Genomic DNA, 19,113 nt, shown 5'->3' on the forward strand with positions numbered 1-19,113 from the left:
TAATTAACCAATGGATCAGCCATGTCAGTTTTGCAAGTTGCAGTTTTGATACATTATAATTGTTAATTACATGTACAAGCATTGTACTGATCTTACATAACAACCACAATGCCTGTCTCCTATAATTGTTTTTGTTTGGGAGAGGCAACATTCCCTTACACTCTATCTACATGTATATTCCAGCAAAGTATATCGATCACTAATTTTTGAATATCAAAACTTAATAAAAATAGATTTGAAAATGAATTTTACCCAAGATAACGACAATGTACAATTTATTTTTGTATAGATTTCTTGTGACATTTTCGTCTGGATGTTGTAGGGGTTTGTTGATATACTGGAGAAATTTTCATCCTTTACTGTTAATTTGGAAGCTGGAGTATTTGTGTTTTTAATGTTATTACGGGCCCGGAGGAAAGATAACAAAAGGTAAATCAAACTTTTCTATACTTTAATTGATACACTATATATACTGTATTTGGTATTCCTATGAAAATTCTAATACTTTAATTGATACACTATATATACTGTATTTGGTATTCCTATAAAATCTCTAATATTTTAAATGATATACTATATGTACTGTATTTGGTATTTCTATAAAATCTCCAATACTTTAAATGATATACTATGTGTACTGTATTTGGTATTCCTGTAAAATCTCTAATACTTTAAATGATATACTATATGTACTGTATTTAGTATTCCTGTAAAATCTCTCTAATCTTTTATCATTAAGTCAATTATCAATATCTAATCTATTAATTAATTCCAATATGTACAGTATAATTATGTACATGACATGGTATATATTATCTTATAAAGACTTCATACATACAACCCATATACTTGGACCATTGGGTTATCAGTTGTTGTTATTATCTATCTTAAAGTCCAGACCATATGATGAAGTGCTATGTTTATGTTTTATATCGGATATCTAAGAGTCTAGACCATATGATGAAGTGCTATGTTTATGTTTTATATCGGATATCTAAGAGACTAGACCATATGATGAAGTGCTATGTTTATGTTTTATATCGGATATCTAAGAGTCTAGACCATATGATGAAGTGTTATTTTTATATTTTATATCGGATATCTAAGAGACTAGACCATATGATGAAGTGCTATGTTTATGTTTTATATCGGATATCTAAATGTCCAGACCATATGATGAAGTGTTATTTTTATGTTTTATATCAGATATCTAAACATCCAGACCATATGATGAAGTGTTATTTTTATGTTTTATATCAGATATCTAAGAGACTAGACCATATGATGAAGTGTTATTTTTATGTTTTATATCGGATATCTAAATGTCCAGACCATATGATGAAGTGCTATGTTTATGTTTTATATCGGATATCTAAATGTCCAGACCATATGATGAAGTGTTATTTTTATGTTTTATATCAGATATCTAAACATCCAGACCATATGATGAAGTGTTATTTTTATGTTTTATATCAGATATCTAAGAGACTAGACCATATGATGAAGTGTTATTTTTATGTTTTATATCAGATATCTAAGAGACTAGACCATATGATGAAGTGCTATGTTTATATTTTATATGAGATATCTAAACATCCACACCATGTGTTAAATTGTTATTTTTATGTTTTATATCGGATATCTAAGAGTCTAGACCATATGATGAAGTGTTATTTTTATGTTTTATATCAGATATCTAAACATCCAGACCATATGATGAAGTGTTATTTTTATGTTTTATATCGGATATCTAAACGTCCAGACCATATGATGAAGTGTTATCCTTATGTTTTATTTCAGATATCTAAGAGTCTAGACCATATGATGAAGTGTTATTTTTATGTTTTATTTCAGATATCTAAACGTCCAGACCAATGATGAAGTGTTATTTTAATGTTTTATATCTGATATCTAAAAATCCAGACCATATGATGAAGTGTTATTCTTGTTTTATTTCAGATATCTAAAGATTCCTTTGCCAGTTCCTAACTCTGTACGGTGGCTACAGTTTCTGATCCCGTTATATTTCGGGTTTGCAGTGATATATGACTTGTATAACAGTGTCCGAGACATTGTGGCTGGTAGGGGTGGACAGTCCTACATATTACAGACTGCAGTGTTTAACCAATCACAGACAACCATGCTGCCTTACATTAATACATCTCTAACATTGTTATAAACTTTGAAATGCTGATGTAGTGAACATTTTAAAACTAATGTTAGGTATGATTATATAATATATTATGTGAAACGGCTTTAGAAAAGTATTTTACAGTGATGGTTTTGAATTGGTTATGATTTTTATGCTTTGACTATATGAGTACAATTATAGATTGGCAATCTTTGATATAAGTACGAGGACTGTCAGAGGTATGAGGATTTGGATCACAAGTACAGTATAGAAGATTTTGAACTGCCCTACCCAAGCTTAAGTCCGACCATCAGGTAGTCTGATATCATTGTACAAAAGTAACAACCGATATTTCAATAAATTAGATATACTTTCTGTTTAAAGAAATATCTCTGCGGAAAGTTATGGAGGGCTAATCACTTCTATCCAATAAAAAACTATTGGTATTAAACCAGCTGTATAAACATCCTTGTCATTGTTCATATGCTCATTGTCTTGGAGGCATTAGTAATATCACATTATATACATGTGAGGCACTCCTCTGGAATGTTATAAACATCAGACACAACAGTGTTTGGATCTTATCTCAGGTGAGTACAACAGTAACTGGAGCATTCCATTGTATATTTATTGTGATTAAATGCTGTTACAGTAGCTATATATGACACAGTTTTTGTTTACTGAAATTGTTATGTGTTAAAGGGTTCCTAGCTAGCATATTTGAAGGAAGTTTGAATAAATGGCATACAGAAAAATCTGGAAAAAGTTTAAATGTATTCATCAAGACTGATTTGCGAAAAAATATATGATTAATAAAATCTAGATATAAATTTAACCACTAACTTAAAACATAAAACAGTAATTCTGACTTGACATTGATAAAACGAGGGTTAATAGGAACATAACAAATATTTAGCTGATGTTTGGAAAGGTACTAATGTTAAGGCCTTTTGTAGGGTAATGTAAAGTTACATGTATTGCAATATCATGTTCCTTTTGTCGTTGGTTCCCTATACTCGCAGCACCTGAAAAAATGACAGTGGGATATTGCACAAACGGTTTTTGTTAAAGATCATAGACAGCTAGTTCAGCTGCATTCAACAGCTATAGATATAATCAGTAGTCGCCTTGTCTTTTAGCTAAAAATCGGTTAAGAACATATTATGTATTGAAATCATCAAAACTCAGAAGTGGTTAAAAATCCACAAAAGGTGTTCCTGAAGGAAGCTTGGAAAAGTCCTAGACTGTTAAGACGAGGTGTTCCTGAGGAAGGGTGGAGAGGTCCCAGGGTGTTAAGACGAGGTGTTCCTGACAGAAGATTGGAAAGGTTGTAGGGTGTTTAGACAAGGTGTCCCTTATATAATTAGGGAAGGGTGGAAAGGTTGTAGGGTGTTAAGACGAGGTGTTCCTGAGGGAAGGCTGGAAAGGTTATAGAGTGTTAAGACAAGGTGTTCCTGAGGAAGGGTGGAAAGGTTGTAGAGTGTTAAGACAAGGTGTTCCTGAGGGAAGGTTAGAAAGGTTGTAGGGTTGTAGTTTGGTTTGTTTTTGTTTAACGTCCTATTAACAGCCAGGGTCATTTAAGGACGTGCCATGTTTTGGAGGTGGAGGAAAGCCGGAGTACCCGGAGAAAAACCACCGACCTACGGTCAGTACCTGGCAACTGCCCCACGTAGGTTTCGAACTCGCAACAAAGTGGTGGAGGGTTAGTGGTAAAGTGTCGGGAACCACTCGGCCACCACGACCCCCTTCTAGGGTGTTAAGACGAGGTGTTCCTGAGGAAAAGTGGAAAGGTTCTAAGGTGCTTAGACCAGGTGTTCCTATGGAAAGTTGGAAAGGCTTTATGGTGTTAAGACAAGGTGTTCCTTAGGGAAGGTTGGAAAGGTTGTGGGGTGTTAAGACAAGGTGTTCCTTAGGGAAGGTTGGCACGGTTTTATGGTGTTAAGACAAGGTGTTCCTTAGGGAAGGTTGGAAAGGTTGTAGGGTGTTAAGACAAGGTGTTCCTTAGGGAAGGTTGGAACGGTTTTATGGTGTTAAGACAAGGTGTTCCTTAGGGAAGGTTGGAAAGGTTGTAGGGTGTTAAGACAAGGTGTTCCTTAGGGAAGGTTGGAACGGTTTTATGGTGTTAAGACAAGGTGTTACTGAGGGAAGGATGGAAAGGTTCTAAGGTGTTAATACCAGGTGTTCCTGATCTGGAGGGGAGGTTGTTGTTTGGTTGTCGGTTTCGCAACATGCTCTACCGTTGTTTATTATCGTTTTAAAGTCAAACGACCCGAAAAAGTCATCCTTTTTTTAACATAGATACTTATATTAACATTATTAGGGTTTTTGGGTAACTAAAAATGTACCTATATAGATAGAATGAAAACAAAAACAATCTTATAAGAACCCACAAATGTTTACAAAGTCTTTTCTGGAAAAAAACTACTTTCGCAGTTACCCTTTATTTTCTTTGAAAGTTGACAGAACTTACCTCCTATAGATATGGTATATGGATAAGTCATAATGATATACTTATTGTTAGTAAGTACAGATACAACTGTACGTACGTTACACTGTACTTCCAGACTATAATTGATGATGTCAAGGTTGTGATGTTGACAGGCTTATATATGTACAATCAGTCAATACACTGAATGGTTGCATCATATTCATATAAATCCTTAGGGGGTCTTACTTTTGGTTTTCGGTATAGATATTTTTGAAATATTATTCAGTCAAATATGCATGAATGAGTTTCTTTGACTTCTCACATTGCGCAGTACACACTGTCAGTGGTGAGACAGTTTAAAATTTAGTTATTATTAACATTTTCATGTTTTTGGAATTATCGGAATTTGAGAAGTGTTTGAATATGAGTTTTTTTACAGATTTGTCATTAATAAGTAATTATTAGTATTTGGTAAGGAGTAACATGGATGTTCCTTTCACTAACAATTGTGAGGTACATTTGTTATTCAGGTGGGATTTAAGGTTGTAATTTTGACAATTATGGATCGTTTAACAAAGAAAGTATGAGTTCAATGACATTTAGATATATGATTAGTTACTGTTTAAACCTAATTTGTTACACAAATATCATTTTGCTTGTATTAAAGCCAAATCTAGTTCAGGAACAAATGTTTTCAAGTAAAAGACACAAGGTGACTGTACACCTTTTGAAGAACTAAAAAATCAAACAGTACTTACATGTATATGAACATAAAAAAAACCTCAGGGAAAATATGCCTCAAATCTATAAATTCTTAAATCGTCCTATTAACCAAGTTCTAATGTCAAAGCCATTGATATCTGCCTGTACATGGACATATAACTGGGATGACGGTAAATACCCATTGATCCCTATGAATTGTAATATCATAGTATCACGTACTTTATTAAGATGTGGCAGAGTACTTCATCGTATTATCTTGTACTTAAAGGAAAACATATTTCCTGCTATCATATATTTTAGGGATGTCGAATCTCTGGTTTATATTTCGTAAGTCAGTATAACACGCTCTTTATCTTAACACTTGTTTTCCATGTAGGTATATTATATGACTACTGCCATTTCATCATGTCTGTTTAAACTACCGTGATTCATCAGAAAAAGACAAATGCTGTCCAATTCACATAAACATGATCTAGTTAATCTTTCTACTAATACCGTTGTGTTTATATGCTGGAAAACCCCCCAAAAAATCCTACAGTTTAATGTTGTATCTTGCAGGTTTTGTTAGATTAACTGTATTTCTATGTTTGTAATTAGTACAGGGGTGGGTAGATTCTGTCTGGGCCAGAAAACGTCCCAGTGGTGGTACAAAGACTGTGACTGGATGTTGTAACCAGCATTTGTAAGTTTATAAAATTATTGACCTTTGATCCCAGTGTTTCCAAGTTGTTTACTTTTATATAGGTATCCATATTTATTCATTTGAAAACAATCCAATTCTCAGTAACATCTGTCTCATTGAGTTTCATTTACTGTTTTTAATTTTCCATGATATTGGTCTTTACAAAATATGTGTTTATCAGAGGAAAGCAAGCAATTGCTTGCAATTTCACACTAACATACATTAACTTTTGAATAACCTTGGTGTTAAGCTGTAAACACCCCCATAAAATCTACATTTAATGTTGTACTTGGGTTTTGTTTAATTACACTGATGTTTTGTTGTAATTATACAGGGGTGTGTTAATCTGTTGGCCAGAAACCCGTAAGCAGTTGTACAAAAGACTGTTGACTGGATGTTGTAACCAGCATTTGTAAGTTTATAAAATTATTGACCTTTGAACCCTGTGTTTCCAAGTTGTTTACTTTTATATACATTGTAGGTATCCATATTTATTCATTTGAAAATTTAAGCTGAACACAATTGAGTCAGAAAACAATCCAATTCCCAGTAACATCTGTCTCATTGAAGGTGTTCATGTTTACTGTTTTTATGTTTTCCATGAATTACACTGGTCTTCTTACAACAAATCTATCAGTGTTTATGCTAGAGGCTACATGTTTTTCATAGCATTTATTTTAAAACTTAGCAATTTTCCTAACACTAACAGCATTATAAACTTTTGAATAAGCATGTGTTAACAGTGTAACAGTCATATATAATCTTACAATCATTGATTTGAAGTTGGTGTTAGTCATGTATAATCTTACAATCATTGAATCATTGATTTGTAGTTGGTGCCATTCATTCCTGTCCCTAGCCATGTTTGGGATAGTGTTTACTGTGGCCATGATGGACCCTCAGGTAATTGTCAGATTTTACTTAAGGCATGAGGAGATTCCAGTGGAGATAATTCTGTATCATTGATCACATGACATTAAGTTTTTATAGATATTTCTGCCATTACAATATAAGTAATTGCTTCATTTAGCAAAAGTAATTGGAATATGATCATGAATTAACTGTGAATTTACCATGAATTTATCTATGGACTGATGGTGAATTTACCATTAATTAACCAATGGATCAGCCATGTCAGTTTTGCAAGTTGCAGTTTAGATACATTATAATTATTAATTACATGTACAAGCATTGTACTGATCTTACAAAACAACCACAATGCCTGTCTCCTATAATTGTTTTTGTTTGAGAGAGGCAACATTCCCTTACACTCTATCTACATGTATATTCCAGCAAAGTATATCGATCATTAATTTTTGAATATCAAAACTTAATAAAAATAGATTTGAAAATGACATTTTCGTCTGGATGTTGTAGGGGTTTGTTGATATACTGGAGAAATTTTCATCCTTTACTGTTAATTTGGAAGCTGGAGTTTTTGTGTTTTTAATGTTATTACGGGCCCGGAGGAAAGATAACAAAAGGTAAATCAAATGTTTCTATACTTTAAATGATATACTATATGTACTGTATTTTGTATTCCTATAAAAATTCTAATACTTTAAATGATATACTGTATGTACTGTATTTGGTATTCCTATAAAATATCTAATACTTTAAATGATATACTGTATTTTGTATTCCTATAAAATCTCTAATACTTTAAATGATATACTGTATGTACTGTATTTGGTATTCCTGTAAAATCTATGTAATCTTTTATTATTAAATCAATTATCAATATCTAATCTATTAATTAATTCCAATATGTACAGTATAATTATGTACATGACATGGTATATATTATCTAATAAAGACTTCATACATACAACCCATATACTTGGACCATTGGGTTATCAGTTGTTGTTTTTATCTATCTTAAAGTCCAAACCATATGATAAAGTGTTATTTTTATGTTTTATATCCGATGTCTAAATGTCCAGACCATATGATGAAGTGTTATTTTTATGTTTTATATCAGATATCTAAACGTCCAGACCATATGAAAAACTGTTATTTTTATGTTTTATATCAGATATCTAAACGTCCAGACCATATGATGAAGTGTTATTTTTATGTTTTATATCAGATATCTAAACGTCCAGACCATATGAAAAACTGTTATTTTTATGTTTTATATCAGATATCTAAACGTCCAGACCATATGATGAAGTGTTATTTTAATGTTTTATATCTGATATCTAAAAATCCAGACCATATGATGAAGTGTTATTTTTATGTTTTATATCGGATATCTAAGAGTCTAGACCATATGATGAAGTGTTATTTTTATGTTTTATTTCAGATATCTAAAGATTCCTTTGCCAGTTCCTAGCTCTGTACGGTGGCTACAGTTTCTGATCCCGTTATATTTCGGGTTTGCAGTGATATATGACTTGTATAACAGTGTCCGAGACATTGTGGCTGGTAGGGGTGGACAGTCCTACATATTACAGACTGCAGTGTCTAACCAATCACAGACAACCACGTTGCCTTACATTAATACATCTCTAACATTGTTATAAACTGTGAAATGCTGATGTAGTGAAAGTTTTAAAAATAATGTTAGGTATGATTATATAATACATATATGTATATTATGTGAAACGGCTTTAGAAAAGTATTTTACAGTGATGGTTTTGAATTGGTTATGATTTTTATGCTTTGACTATATGAGTACAATTATAGATTGGCAATCTTCGATATAAGTACGAGGACTGTCAGAGGTATGAGGATTTGGATCACAAGTACAGTATAGAAGATTTTGAACTGCCCTGCCCAAATATGACCATCAGGGAGTCTTATATCATTGCACAAACGTAACAACCAATATTTCAATAAATTAGATATACTTTCTGTTTAAAGAAATATCTCTGAGAAAAGTTATGGAGGGCTAATCACTTCTATCCAATAAAAAACTATTGGTATTAAACCAGCTGTATAAACATCCTTGTCATTGTACATATGCTCATTGTCTTGGAGGCATTAGTAATATCTAGCATCTTTGAAGGAATTTTGAATAAATGGCATACAGAAACATCTGGGAAAAAGTTTTCAATGTATTCATCAAGACTGATTTGCGAAAAATAATATTGATTAATAAAATTCTAGATATAAATTTAACCACTAACCTTAAAACATATAAACAGTAATTCTGACTTGACATTGATTTAAATACGAGGGTTTAATAGGAAACATAACAAATTATTTAGCTGATGTTTGGAAAGGTACTAATGTTAAGGCCTTTTGTAGGGTAATGTTAAGCTACATGTATTGCAATATCATATTCCTTTTGTCGTTGGTTCCCTATACTCGCAGCACCTGAAAAAATGACAGTGGAATATTGCAAAAACGGATTTTGTTAAACATCATAGACAGCTAGTTCAGCTGCATTCAACAGCTATAGATATAATCAGTAGTCGCCTTGTCTTTTAGCTAAAAATCGGGAAAGTACATAGTATGTATTGAAATCATAACGTAAAAACTCAGAAGTGGTTAAAAATCTACAAAAGGTGTTCCTGAAGGAAGCTTGGAAAAGTCCTAGACTGTTAAGACGAGGTGTTCCTGAGGAAGGGTGGAGAGGTCCCAGGGTGTTAAGACGAGGTGTTCCTGACAGAAGATTGGAAAGGTTGTAGGGTGTTTAGACAAGGTGTCCCTTATATAATTAGGGAAGGGTGGAAAGGTTGTAGGGTGTTAAGACGAGGTGTTCCTGAGGGAAGGCTGGAAAGGTTATAGAGTGTTAAGACAAGGTGTTCCTGAGGAAGGGTGGAAAGGTTGTAGAGTGTTAAGACAAGGTGTTCCTGAGGGAAGGTTAGAAAGGTTGTAGGGTTGTAGTTTGGTTTGTTTTTGTTTAACGTCCTATTAACAGCCAGGGTCATTTAAGGACGTGCCATGTTTTGGAGGTGGAGGAAAGCCGGAGTACCCGGAGAAAAACCACCGACCTACGGTCAGTACCTGGCAACTGCCCCACGTAGGTTTCGAACTCGCAACAAAGTGGTGGAGGGTTAGTGGTAAAGTGTCGGGACACCTTAACCACTCGGCCACCACGACCCCCTTCTAGGGTGTTAAGACGAGGTGTTCCTGAGGAAAAGTGGAAAGGTTCTAAGGTGCTTAGACCAGGTGTTCCTATGGAAAGTTGGAAAGGCTTTATGGTGTTAAGACAAGGTGTTCCTTAGGGAAGGTTGGAAAGGTTGTGGGGTGTTAAGACAAGGTGTTCCTTAGGGAAGGTTGGCACGGTTTTATGGTGTTAAGACAAGGTGTTCCTTAGGGAAGGTTGGAAAGGTTGTAGGGTGTTAAGACAAGGTGTTCCTTAGGGAAGGTTGGAACGGTTTTATGGTGTTAAGACAAGGTGTTCCTTAGGGAAGGTTGGAAAGGTTGTAGGGTGTTAAGACAAGGTGTTCCTTAGGGAAGGTTGGAAAGGTTTTATGGTGTTAAGACAAGGTGTTACTGAGGGAAGGATGGAAAGGTTCTAAGGTGTTAATACCAGGTGTTCCTGATCTTGAGGCGAAGTTGTTTGGTTGTCGGTTTCGCAACATGCTCTACCGTTGTTTATTATCGTTTTAAAGTCAAACGACCCGAAAAATTCATCCTTTTTTTAACATAGATACTTATATTAACATTATTAGGTGTTTTTTTGTGTAACTAAAAATGTACCTATATAGATAGAATGAAAACAAAAACAATCTTATAAGAACCCATAAATGTTTACAAAGTCTTTTCTGGAAAAAAACTACTTTCGCAGTTACCCTTTATTTTCTTTGAAAGTTGACAGAACTTACCTCCTATAGATATGGTATATGGATAAGTCATAATGATATATTTATTGTTAGTAAGTACAGATACAACTGTACGTACGTTACACTGTACTTCCAGACTATAATTGATGATGTCAAGGTTGTGATGTTGACAGGCTTATATATGTACAATCAGTCAATACACTGAATGGTTGCATCATATTCATATAAATCCTTAGGGGGTCTTACTTTTGGTTTTCGGTATAGATATTTTTGAAATATTATTCAGTCAAATATGCATGAATGAGTTTCTTTGACTTCTCACATTGCGCAGTACACACTGTCAGTGGTGAGACAGTTTAAAATTTAGTTATTATTAACATTTTCATGTTTTTGGAATTTTCGGAATTTGAGAAGTGTTTGAATATGAGGTTTTTACAGATTTGTCATTAATAAGTAATTATTAGTATTTGGTAAGGAGTAACATGGATGTTCCTTTCACTAACAATTGTGAGGTACATTTGTTATTCAGGTGGGATTTAAGGTTGTAATTTTGACAATTATGGATCGTTTAACAAAGAAAGTATCAGTTCAATGACATTTAGATATATGATTAGTTACTGTTTAAACCTATTTTGTTACACAAATATCATTTTGCTTGAATGTATTAAAGCCAAATCTAGTTCAGGAACAAATGTTTTCAAGTAAAAGACACAAGGTGACTGTACACCTTTTGAAGAACTAGAAATCAAACAGTACTTACATGTACATGTGTATGGAAATGAAAAACCTCAGGGAAAATATGCCTCAAATTTATAGACATTCTTAAATCGTCCTAGTAACCAAGTTCTAATGTCAAAGCCATTGATATCTGCCTGTACATGCACATATAACTGGGATGACAGTAAATTAAAATGTGGCAGAGTACTTCATCGTATTATCTTGTACTTAAAGGAAAACATATTTCCTGCTATCATATATTTTAGGGATGTTGTATCTCTCGTTTATATTTCATAAGTCTGTATAACACGCTCGTTATCTTAACACTTGTTTTCCATGTAGGTATATTATATGACTACTGCCATTTCATCATGTCTGTTTAAACTACCGTGATTCACTATAACAGCGCATTAGATACTGATACTTTATATTTTGTTGTAATACTCATGTCTATCGGATATTTTAACAAATTGACCTTGTGTTAGGTTTGACATCAGCTTTATACATCTATGTTATATTTGTGGTTTGTTTATAAGGTGCTCGAGATATATCCTTTTATACGATAGTATTGTCAAAAGATTTAAAAGTATTAAAATATCATATTCCTATTGTCGTTGATTCCCAATTCTCACAGCAACTGAAAAAAATGGAAGTAGGATATTCACAAGCGGTTTTTGTTAAACATCATAGTTGATCCATGTACAACAGTTATTGATATAAACAGTAATCACTTTGTCTTTAAGCTAAATGATACACGAGATGAATTATTCAAAATTTTACTTATTTTCTGCATATTTGCATATCCTCTTATTTAACATTAAAATCATCAAAACCCAGAAGTTGTTTAAAATCTAAAGAAGATGTTCATCAATAGAGATAAAAACGGATACTTAACTACAGGTAGTTATCATGATTTACTCTATTGTGTATTATTTCCTTTTTATTTGAACATTAATTAATTTGAGTTAGAGTAACGTAACTTCATGCCACCAATAAAAGATACACGATTATGTTACATTGGTTTTGAGTATTGATTGACATCTTCATTCCATATCATTAATATACACCAGATGTATAGTATTGATGAGCAGTTATACTTATAAACAAAATGTATTTATCCTTAGGGGATAGCTGTCCAAGAATCCTAAACAAAGTCATCCTTATTTGAGGATAGCTGTCCAAGAATCCTAAACAACGTCATCCCTATTTGAGGATAGCTGTCCAAGAATCCTAAACAAAGTCATCCTTCCTATTAGGACAGTTGTCCCAGTATCCTAAACAAAGTCATTTTTAGCTCGTCTCTTCGAAGAAGAGTGAGAGCATATGTTGTCACTCGGGCGTCGGCGTCGGTGTCGGCGTTGGTTTTTCAAATGTTAAGTTTTGGTGCAAGTTTGAAAGGCATAGTAATGTATGGTAATATGGTCCCTGTGGGGGTTAAACTGTCCCCTGCCGGAGTTAAACTAAAAGATTATTTGTGAAAAAAAATAAGATTTTTGCAAATTTTTGGACTTTGAATATTTCTGCGTTAAGTTTTTGGTGCAAGTGTTGAAAGGTTTTAATACATCACTTTATAGTTACATGTATACTAGGGTGTCTGTATTTGGCAGTAAAGTCCCTATGGAGTAAGGCAATCCCTTCCTGGAGTAAAACTTAAAAAAATGGATTGTTGTCTCTTTAAATCTGTGTTTTTTTGTTTTTGTTTTTTTAATCTTTGGACTTTGTGTTAAGTTTATGTTGCGAGTTTTCAAAAGCATATACATGTTATTAGATTCCCTGTGGGTGTTAAACTTTCCCTTGCCGAGTTAAACTGAAAGCTTTTTGGGGGGGAAAAACAGATTTTTTAAATTTTTGTGCAAGTGTTGAAAGCTATTAACACATCACGTTATCATTGTACTAGGGTGCTGATATTTGGTAAAAGAGTCCCTCTGGATTTACACTATCCCTCCTTGGAGTGAAACTGAAAAAAAAAATGTGAAAATGATCACATTAGACAATTAATACTGGTCCACAATTTTCAAGGGAGACAACTCTCATAAGGATAATATTTTATCAAAAAATTGAAGAAATGGGTCCAAAAGCAATTACATTTGTATTTAATATATTCATTCAATCTACAACAGCATAACTTGTCTCCCGGATGTTTATCAATAAATAATTTATTTGTATATAAACTGGTTTGGTTTTGAAAATTGCATGAATTCACAAAACATAATCTGATCAAGTAAACAATATAAATATTATTAATGCAATTGCGAAACTATACCAATTAATATATTTGAACTTTTTATTGACAAACATTTACGAGACGAGCTATGCTGTTCTCCAACAGCTCTTGTTATAATTAGAATAGCTATCCCAAATGATTTTTGTTATAATTTTACGTTTACCTAATTATAAACCAGGTGTGTGACATAGCACTAGTTATCTTCTTAGCCTGTGTTTAGTCGAATACTCCTTTGATACCTAGCCTGTGTTCAGTCCAATACTCCGTTGATACTTAGCCTGTGTTTAGTCCAATACTCCTTCATATTTTAGTACTTACAACTTTACATTTGACTTCACTGGTGGTAGATGTTATGTAGCATAAAAACGCTAAATTTAAATGGGCATGGTAACTCTGCGATGTTGTTTGAAAAATAATTGTAATTGAAAATATACCTTCCAGCGCGAGCCTGTTATGACGTCATTATTGTAGACATAAACGCGGCAATGGCACTATGCTGTCAATTATGAAGAACATGAATTAAACTGTTATTATACTTTTAGTTTTGTATCAGATGCAGATTGGTCGGCATCCGATCAAGATGCAGATTGGTCGGCATCCGATCACGTGTTATTCAATTAAACATCGAAATGCAATCTACGACAATGGTAAAACATCGTATTGCACGCTCATGTAAGTGTTCTCTGATGTCGCGTAATTTCATCCAATCAGATTTGTCGGATACATGTCCACTGGGTTGCACAGAGCGCAATACGATGTTTTATCAAAGATGCGATATTGATGGCATTGTGATGAATATGCGATACGATCCTACATATGTATTTGAATAGCATGGAATCATAACTGAACTGTGCTCTGTTTGACCGACATGTAATAAAACAGTTATAGTACTTTATTTCGATTGATATGATTTGATTTGAGGAACTCATGAGGTCTAAGTAGGTATTGGTCATCGTCGCTCGGTCAGTAACGTATATATCACATCCATAGTTCCTGGCTCCATACGTCATCATATCGATGTAAACAAAGTGCCATAATTGCATGTAAGAACGCTTATTAGACTCACAGAATGCCGGACATGTGAATATTAAGTATTAGCTTACCATGATTTATAGTCGTTATATTAATGACAGATCTTTGCAGTCATGTGTACCTGTATATCAGCTGCTAGCACGCATGCACTGGCGTAACTCAATGCAATGTGATGGTTGTCTGTATAGCTCTGTGCAATGAGAGTTGCGTATATATCGCTGGCATTGATATTGGAATATTTGGAAATCGTAATAAAGATATTCAAATTGCTACTTTCGTCTTATCTCTTGTGCAATTTTAGTAATAGTGTGATGCATATATCTATGGCCCACTAAGTGGAAGGGTGTAATTTCCAGTGATAAACAGAGAAGCGGATGAAGGTGTAGTGCATTGCGATATTGTAGACGTAAGTTCGGGAGCAGGATCAGTAAAGACATCGCCAGGCTCATATGCAGAGAACGAAGGAACAGAATCGTGGGGAGTAACTGCCGACACAGGCCCGTGAACAGGGCCAACCAAGACATCAAGAGACACAGAAACAGAGGATGAAGGAACAGTGTCGTTTGGTGTAACAGCGGGCATGATTCCGTGAGCAGAGTTAACCATGACGTCTTCAGGCACAGAATTACGATCTTGATCTGTCGGTCGAGATGGAGCAATGGCATCTGCTGGAATAGCTGACGGATTGAACGGGAAAACCCCACAGACTTGAAGCCCTTTTTATATTTTTTGCTGAGGAAACCAATTCATATGCTTTTTCAACAAAACAGGCCATGTCCACTTCAATACCAGCTTACCGGGAGAGGATGAGGTAAAATCAGAGCATACTTTATTATAATGTTTAAATGGTCCGAACACACATCTATCAAGAGGACACAAGTAATGCGTAGTATGTGGCGGAAGTTCAAAGACTGTTATGTTGTTATGTGTTGCTTCCTCCAGGAAATCATCAATAATGAGCAATTGATGACGTCCTGGTCCGATTTCTTTAAGAAAAACATTCGTCATCCATTTCATCGCGCCTGTTTTAAGGATCCACGCATTTTCTTTGTATAACAGATCTTTGCAGTCATAGGTACCTGTATATCATCTGCTAGCACGCATGCACTTGGGTAGCTCAGTGTAATGTGATGGCTGCCTGTATAGTTCTGTGCAGGTATATGGCTGGAATTGATATATGGATATTTGTAAATAGTAATTAAGAGATTAGAATTGTTACTTTCGTTTTATCTCTTGTACATTTTTAGTGATACATAATGTAGTGTGATACATATATATCTTTGGTCCTGTATCTACATGTAGGTCACTTACAGTTACCGTCACGTTCTCGAATGAAAGCTAAAGTACGGTAGTCGGTCTACCATAACTCGGTTCATCGAAGAAGTCAAAATATTGCTCGGGAAAATATCTTCTTTTTTTTTCTTAGACCTTCATCACCATCTTGAAAAAACATGTTTGTCGAAAAATTGTTTATCGAAACTTGCCGTTGATATTATCTCTAAAGCCGTAACCTTAATCGAATCGGCTCTGACATATTTGGGGAGCATTGACGTTATTAGTCGGAAAAGGAAAAATCACGTAGTTGGTGTTGAAGTATCTCTGTTAGCTATGTGATAAATAAATGTATAAAAAAAAGTCGGTAGTGTCACTAATTTCAAATCCGATATGGTATATTAGATCTATATCAATGATATTCTAAAAGACGTTTTGAGTCCTTAACTATTATGATTTGGTACTTTTAGTTTAGTGTTGGTGAAAAACAAACGTAGACAACCGTTCGTCTGTAAGTCATCGTTCCTCAACGATAATCTCGGAGAGAATTATCATTAGTTACAGATGAGGTGTCGTACAAACATACACTACAATCAACTATATACAGATACTCCATCTCTACTTAATTAACTATATATATCGACACACTCAGATTTTAGTGCAAAAACTGAATGTAAACATATTTGCTCAGTGTAGAATTAGCGTACTTCCCATCTAAAATTATTTACAGAAATTGCAATTAGATCAAAAAATGATATAGCTTATATGAACGTTTTCAGTAATTCAATAACATAATATATCGTGCAAAATAGATCTATTTAATGTAAATGTACTGATATGCTGTTCATATGTCGATAAATCAGTTGTCGTCGTCTATCGGTTTGTATCATTAGTGTGGGCAAATCAAACAAGATCAATTCTCATTGTAATGTTTTATCATTTTATTCACCGGCAATACAAATCCTCTTTGTATTGAATCATTACATACACGCTAGCTGTACATGTATATATGCATGTACAGCGTCAATAGACAAACGTTATTTAAATCATCACGAACTCGCGGTAAATAGTAATCTAGTCTGTATCAGTCCACTTCACTTTTAAATACACTTTTACGGCTTATTGTGACAATAAATGGATCCTTAGATGTCTGTTCTCTGTAGCTTTATAGTTGTCAGAATTGTTGTTGCTGTCTAAATTTTTGTTTCAGTATCATTCGGAGGTTTTGTGTAACATAAATTTCACCTTCTGGAGTGGTAGATTTACTTGCAGTGTGACTGTTAATAGCGGTTGTTGATGGAGAGTTCGTAGTAGTGGTTGATGGAGGCGCAGTACATTGACGGTCATCAAGTCGTCTACCTTTAGAGTCCGACCAAATGGCTAAACAACCTCCACAGGAGGTCGATCTGAAATAGATATGTTTATATATATTAAAACAATTTTATATGTCAATAAATAACGTTAATTATTTATACTCAAAACTGTTTAGTCACGAGATATTTAACGAGAACTGTTATTAATACATACTGTATAATGCCATTGTAAAGATTGGAGACTGACATTATGTGTGGACATCGCCGTTAATCATTTACGTATTTTGTCTACGACATTGAGCTATCCAATGTCTATTATTTTCATCGCTTCATGCATATTTATTTTTCTAACAAAGCTTCACGTGACTTTGTGTTCGGCTGGTATGGTAATTAACGATGCTATATGTTGTAAGGACTACATGTCACAATCAGCCCGATAGTTTTAGGGACTACTATATAACAATATTAAAATGGACTTACACACAGGATGCTCCCTGAACCACACACGAGGACTCGTCGCACGGTGGTACAAAGCAATAGACCTTTGGTTTGTCCGGTGGACAATCAGGCTTATCCGCACCGACTTCTGAAACAAGCATCACTGTTTTATTCCATATGCCGTATCGTGAATATCTTACCGACATACATGTCCAATATGGAGAGAAGGGTTCGGGGACGTGACGATACTGAGGATGGTCACACTTCCTGATAACAGTTGTAGGATGCCGTATCTTGAATATCTTATCGACATATTTGTCCTTGTCCAATATATATAGAGACTGGTTTGGGGACGTAACGGTACTGAAGACGGTCATACTAACAGGTGAAGTATGGGGAACGGTGAATGTCTTACCGACATATATGTCCTTGTCCAATATAAACAGCGAGAGGTTCGGGGACATGACGGTACTGGGTGGGGGGTTTACCAACAGGTGGAGGATGGGGACCGGTGAATGTCTCACCGACATACATGTTTATGTCCAATATGTAGAGAGAGAGGTTCGGGGACATGACGGTACTGGCTGGGGGTTTACTGACAGGTGGAGGATGGCGAATCTTGAATATCTTACCGACATACATGCCCATGTCCAATATATTGAGAGAGAGGTTCGGGGACATGACGGTACTGAGGATGGTCATACTATCGTGAATAAGTCACCAAAATAAATAAAGCAAATATTTCTGGAATAAAATAAATATACATATTTGGAATTGAATATTAAAACAATCAGATATTAGGGTTATCATACTGACCTATATACGTTACCACTTACCTAAACTCACAGATATAATCACAAACACATTGATAAGGATAGCTTTCTCCATTTCGGTGTGTAAGACGATGCACGGCTGATATATAAGGTATTAGGGAGGGTACAAAGTACAGGTCTATCCGAGATGTTTGTAGAGTGACAGTACACGTGTAAATTATAGCAACAGAGCTCAATACAAACATCTACAAACACAACTATCTCTATAGGGTGATTAATTTACTATGTCGGTTCGTGTTCTCATTCAACTCTAGTTTGCTCTCATACATGCTACAATAAAATCGCAGTTGACAGATATAGTGCAAATCATATCAGAAGAGAAATTCTACCCTTTATATAAAATTCTCAAAAAACAAAACAAAAACAACAAAAAAAAGCAGAAAAAAACCTTTACAGTTTAAATGGTTAACAAACAACACACAAGCTATTCTAGATATCCTATCATCCTTAATGCCGTTGACATCTAATATCTATCGTAAGGATGCTTGGAACGAGCTATTTACGATACATGTTATATGCGATAAAACAACTTGAACTTGTAATGTATTGTCCATCTCACTATAAGCCATATAGAACAACGAGAC

General features: G+C 34.4%; 2 protein-coding genes across 4 annotated transcripts in view; one reads left to right on the plus strand and one right to left on the minus strand.

Moving 5' to 3' along the window:
- Positions 1–8,954, plus strand: part of LOC117342579 — a 31,522-nt gene extending 22,568 nt beyond the window's left edge. Inside the window, exons 17-22 of the mRNA XM_033904770.1 lie at positions 323–429; positions 1,960–2,177; positions 5,880–5,964; positions 6,798–6,867; positions 7,342–7,448; positions 8,270–8,954. Coding sequence (XP_033760661.1) covers positions 323–429; positions 1,960–2,177; positions 5,880–5,964; positions 6,798–6,867; positions 7,342–7,448; positions 8,270–8,489 — 807 coding nt within the window. The 3' untranslated portion in view covers positions 8,490–8,954. The remainder of the gene's footprint in view (positions 1–322; positions 430–1,959; positions 2,178–5,879; positions 5,965–6,797; positions 6,868–7,341; positions 7,449–8,269) is intronic.
- Positions 8,955–16,868: 7,914 nt separating this feature from the next.
- On the minus strand, positions 16,869–18,750 carry LOC117342486. 3 transcript variants are annotated; one of them, XM_033904658.1, is made up of 3 exons: positions 18,533–18,750; positions 17,739–17,844; positions 16,869–17,351 (listed from the first exon to the last, which is right to left on the minus strand). In XM_033904658.1, exons 1-3 carry the CDS (start codon positions 18,582–18,584, stop codon positions 17,120–17,122), a joined length of 390 nt encoding a protein of 129 aa, XP_033760549.1. In that variant the 5' UTR covers positions 18,585–18,750; the 3' UTR covers positions 16,869–17,119. The 3 variants fall into 3 exon arrangements, with proteins under 3 accessions (XP_033760549.1, XP_033760550.1, XP_033760548.1); XM_033904659.1 differs by having other exon boundaries at positions 17,739–17,841; positions 18,533–18,623; XM_033904657.1 differs by lacking the exon at positions 18,533–18,750 and having other exon boundaries at positions 17,739–18,246.
- Between the last annotated feature and the right edge of the window lie 363 nt (positions 18,751–19,113).

Source organism: Pecten maximus, chromosome 14, assembly GCF_902652985.1.
Source record: "Pecten maximus chromosome 14, xPecMax1.1, whole genome shotgun sequence".
Taxonomy (NCBI): Eukaryota; Metazoa; Mollusca; class Bivalvia; order Pectinida; family Pectinidae; genus Pecten; species Pecten maximus.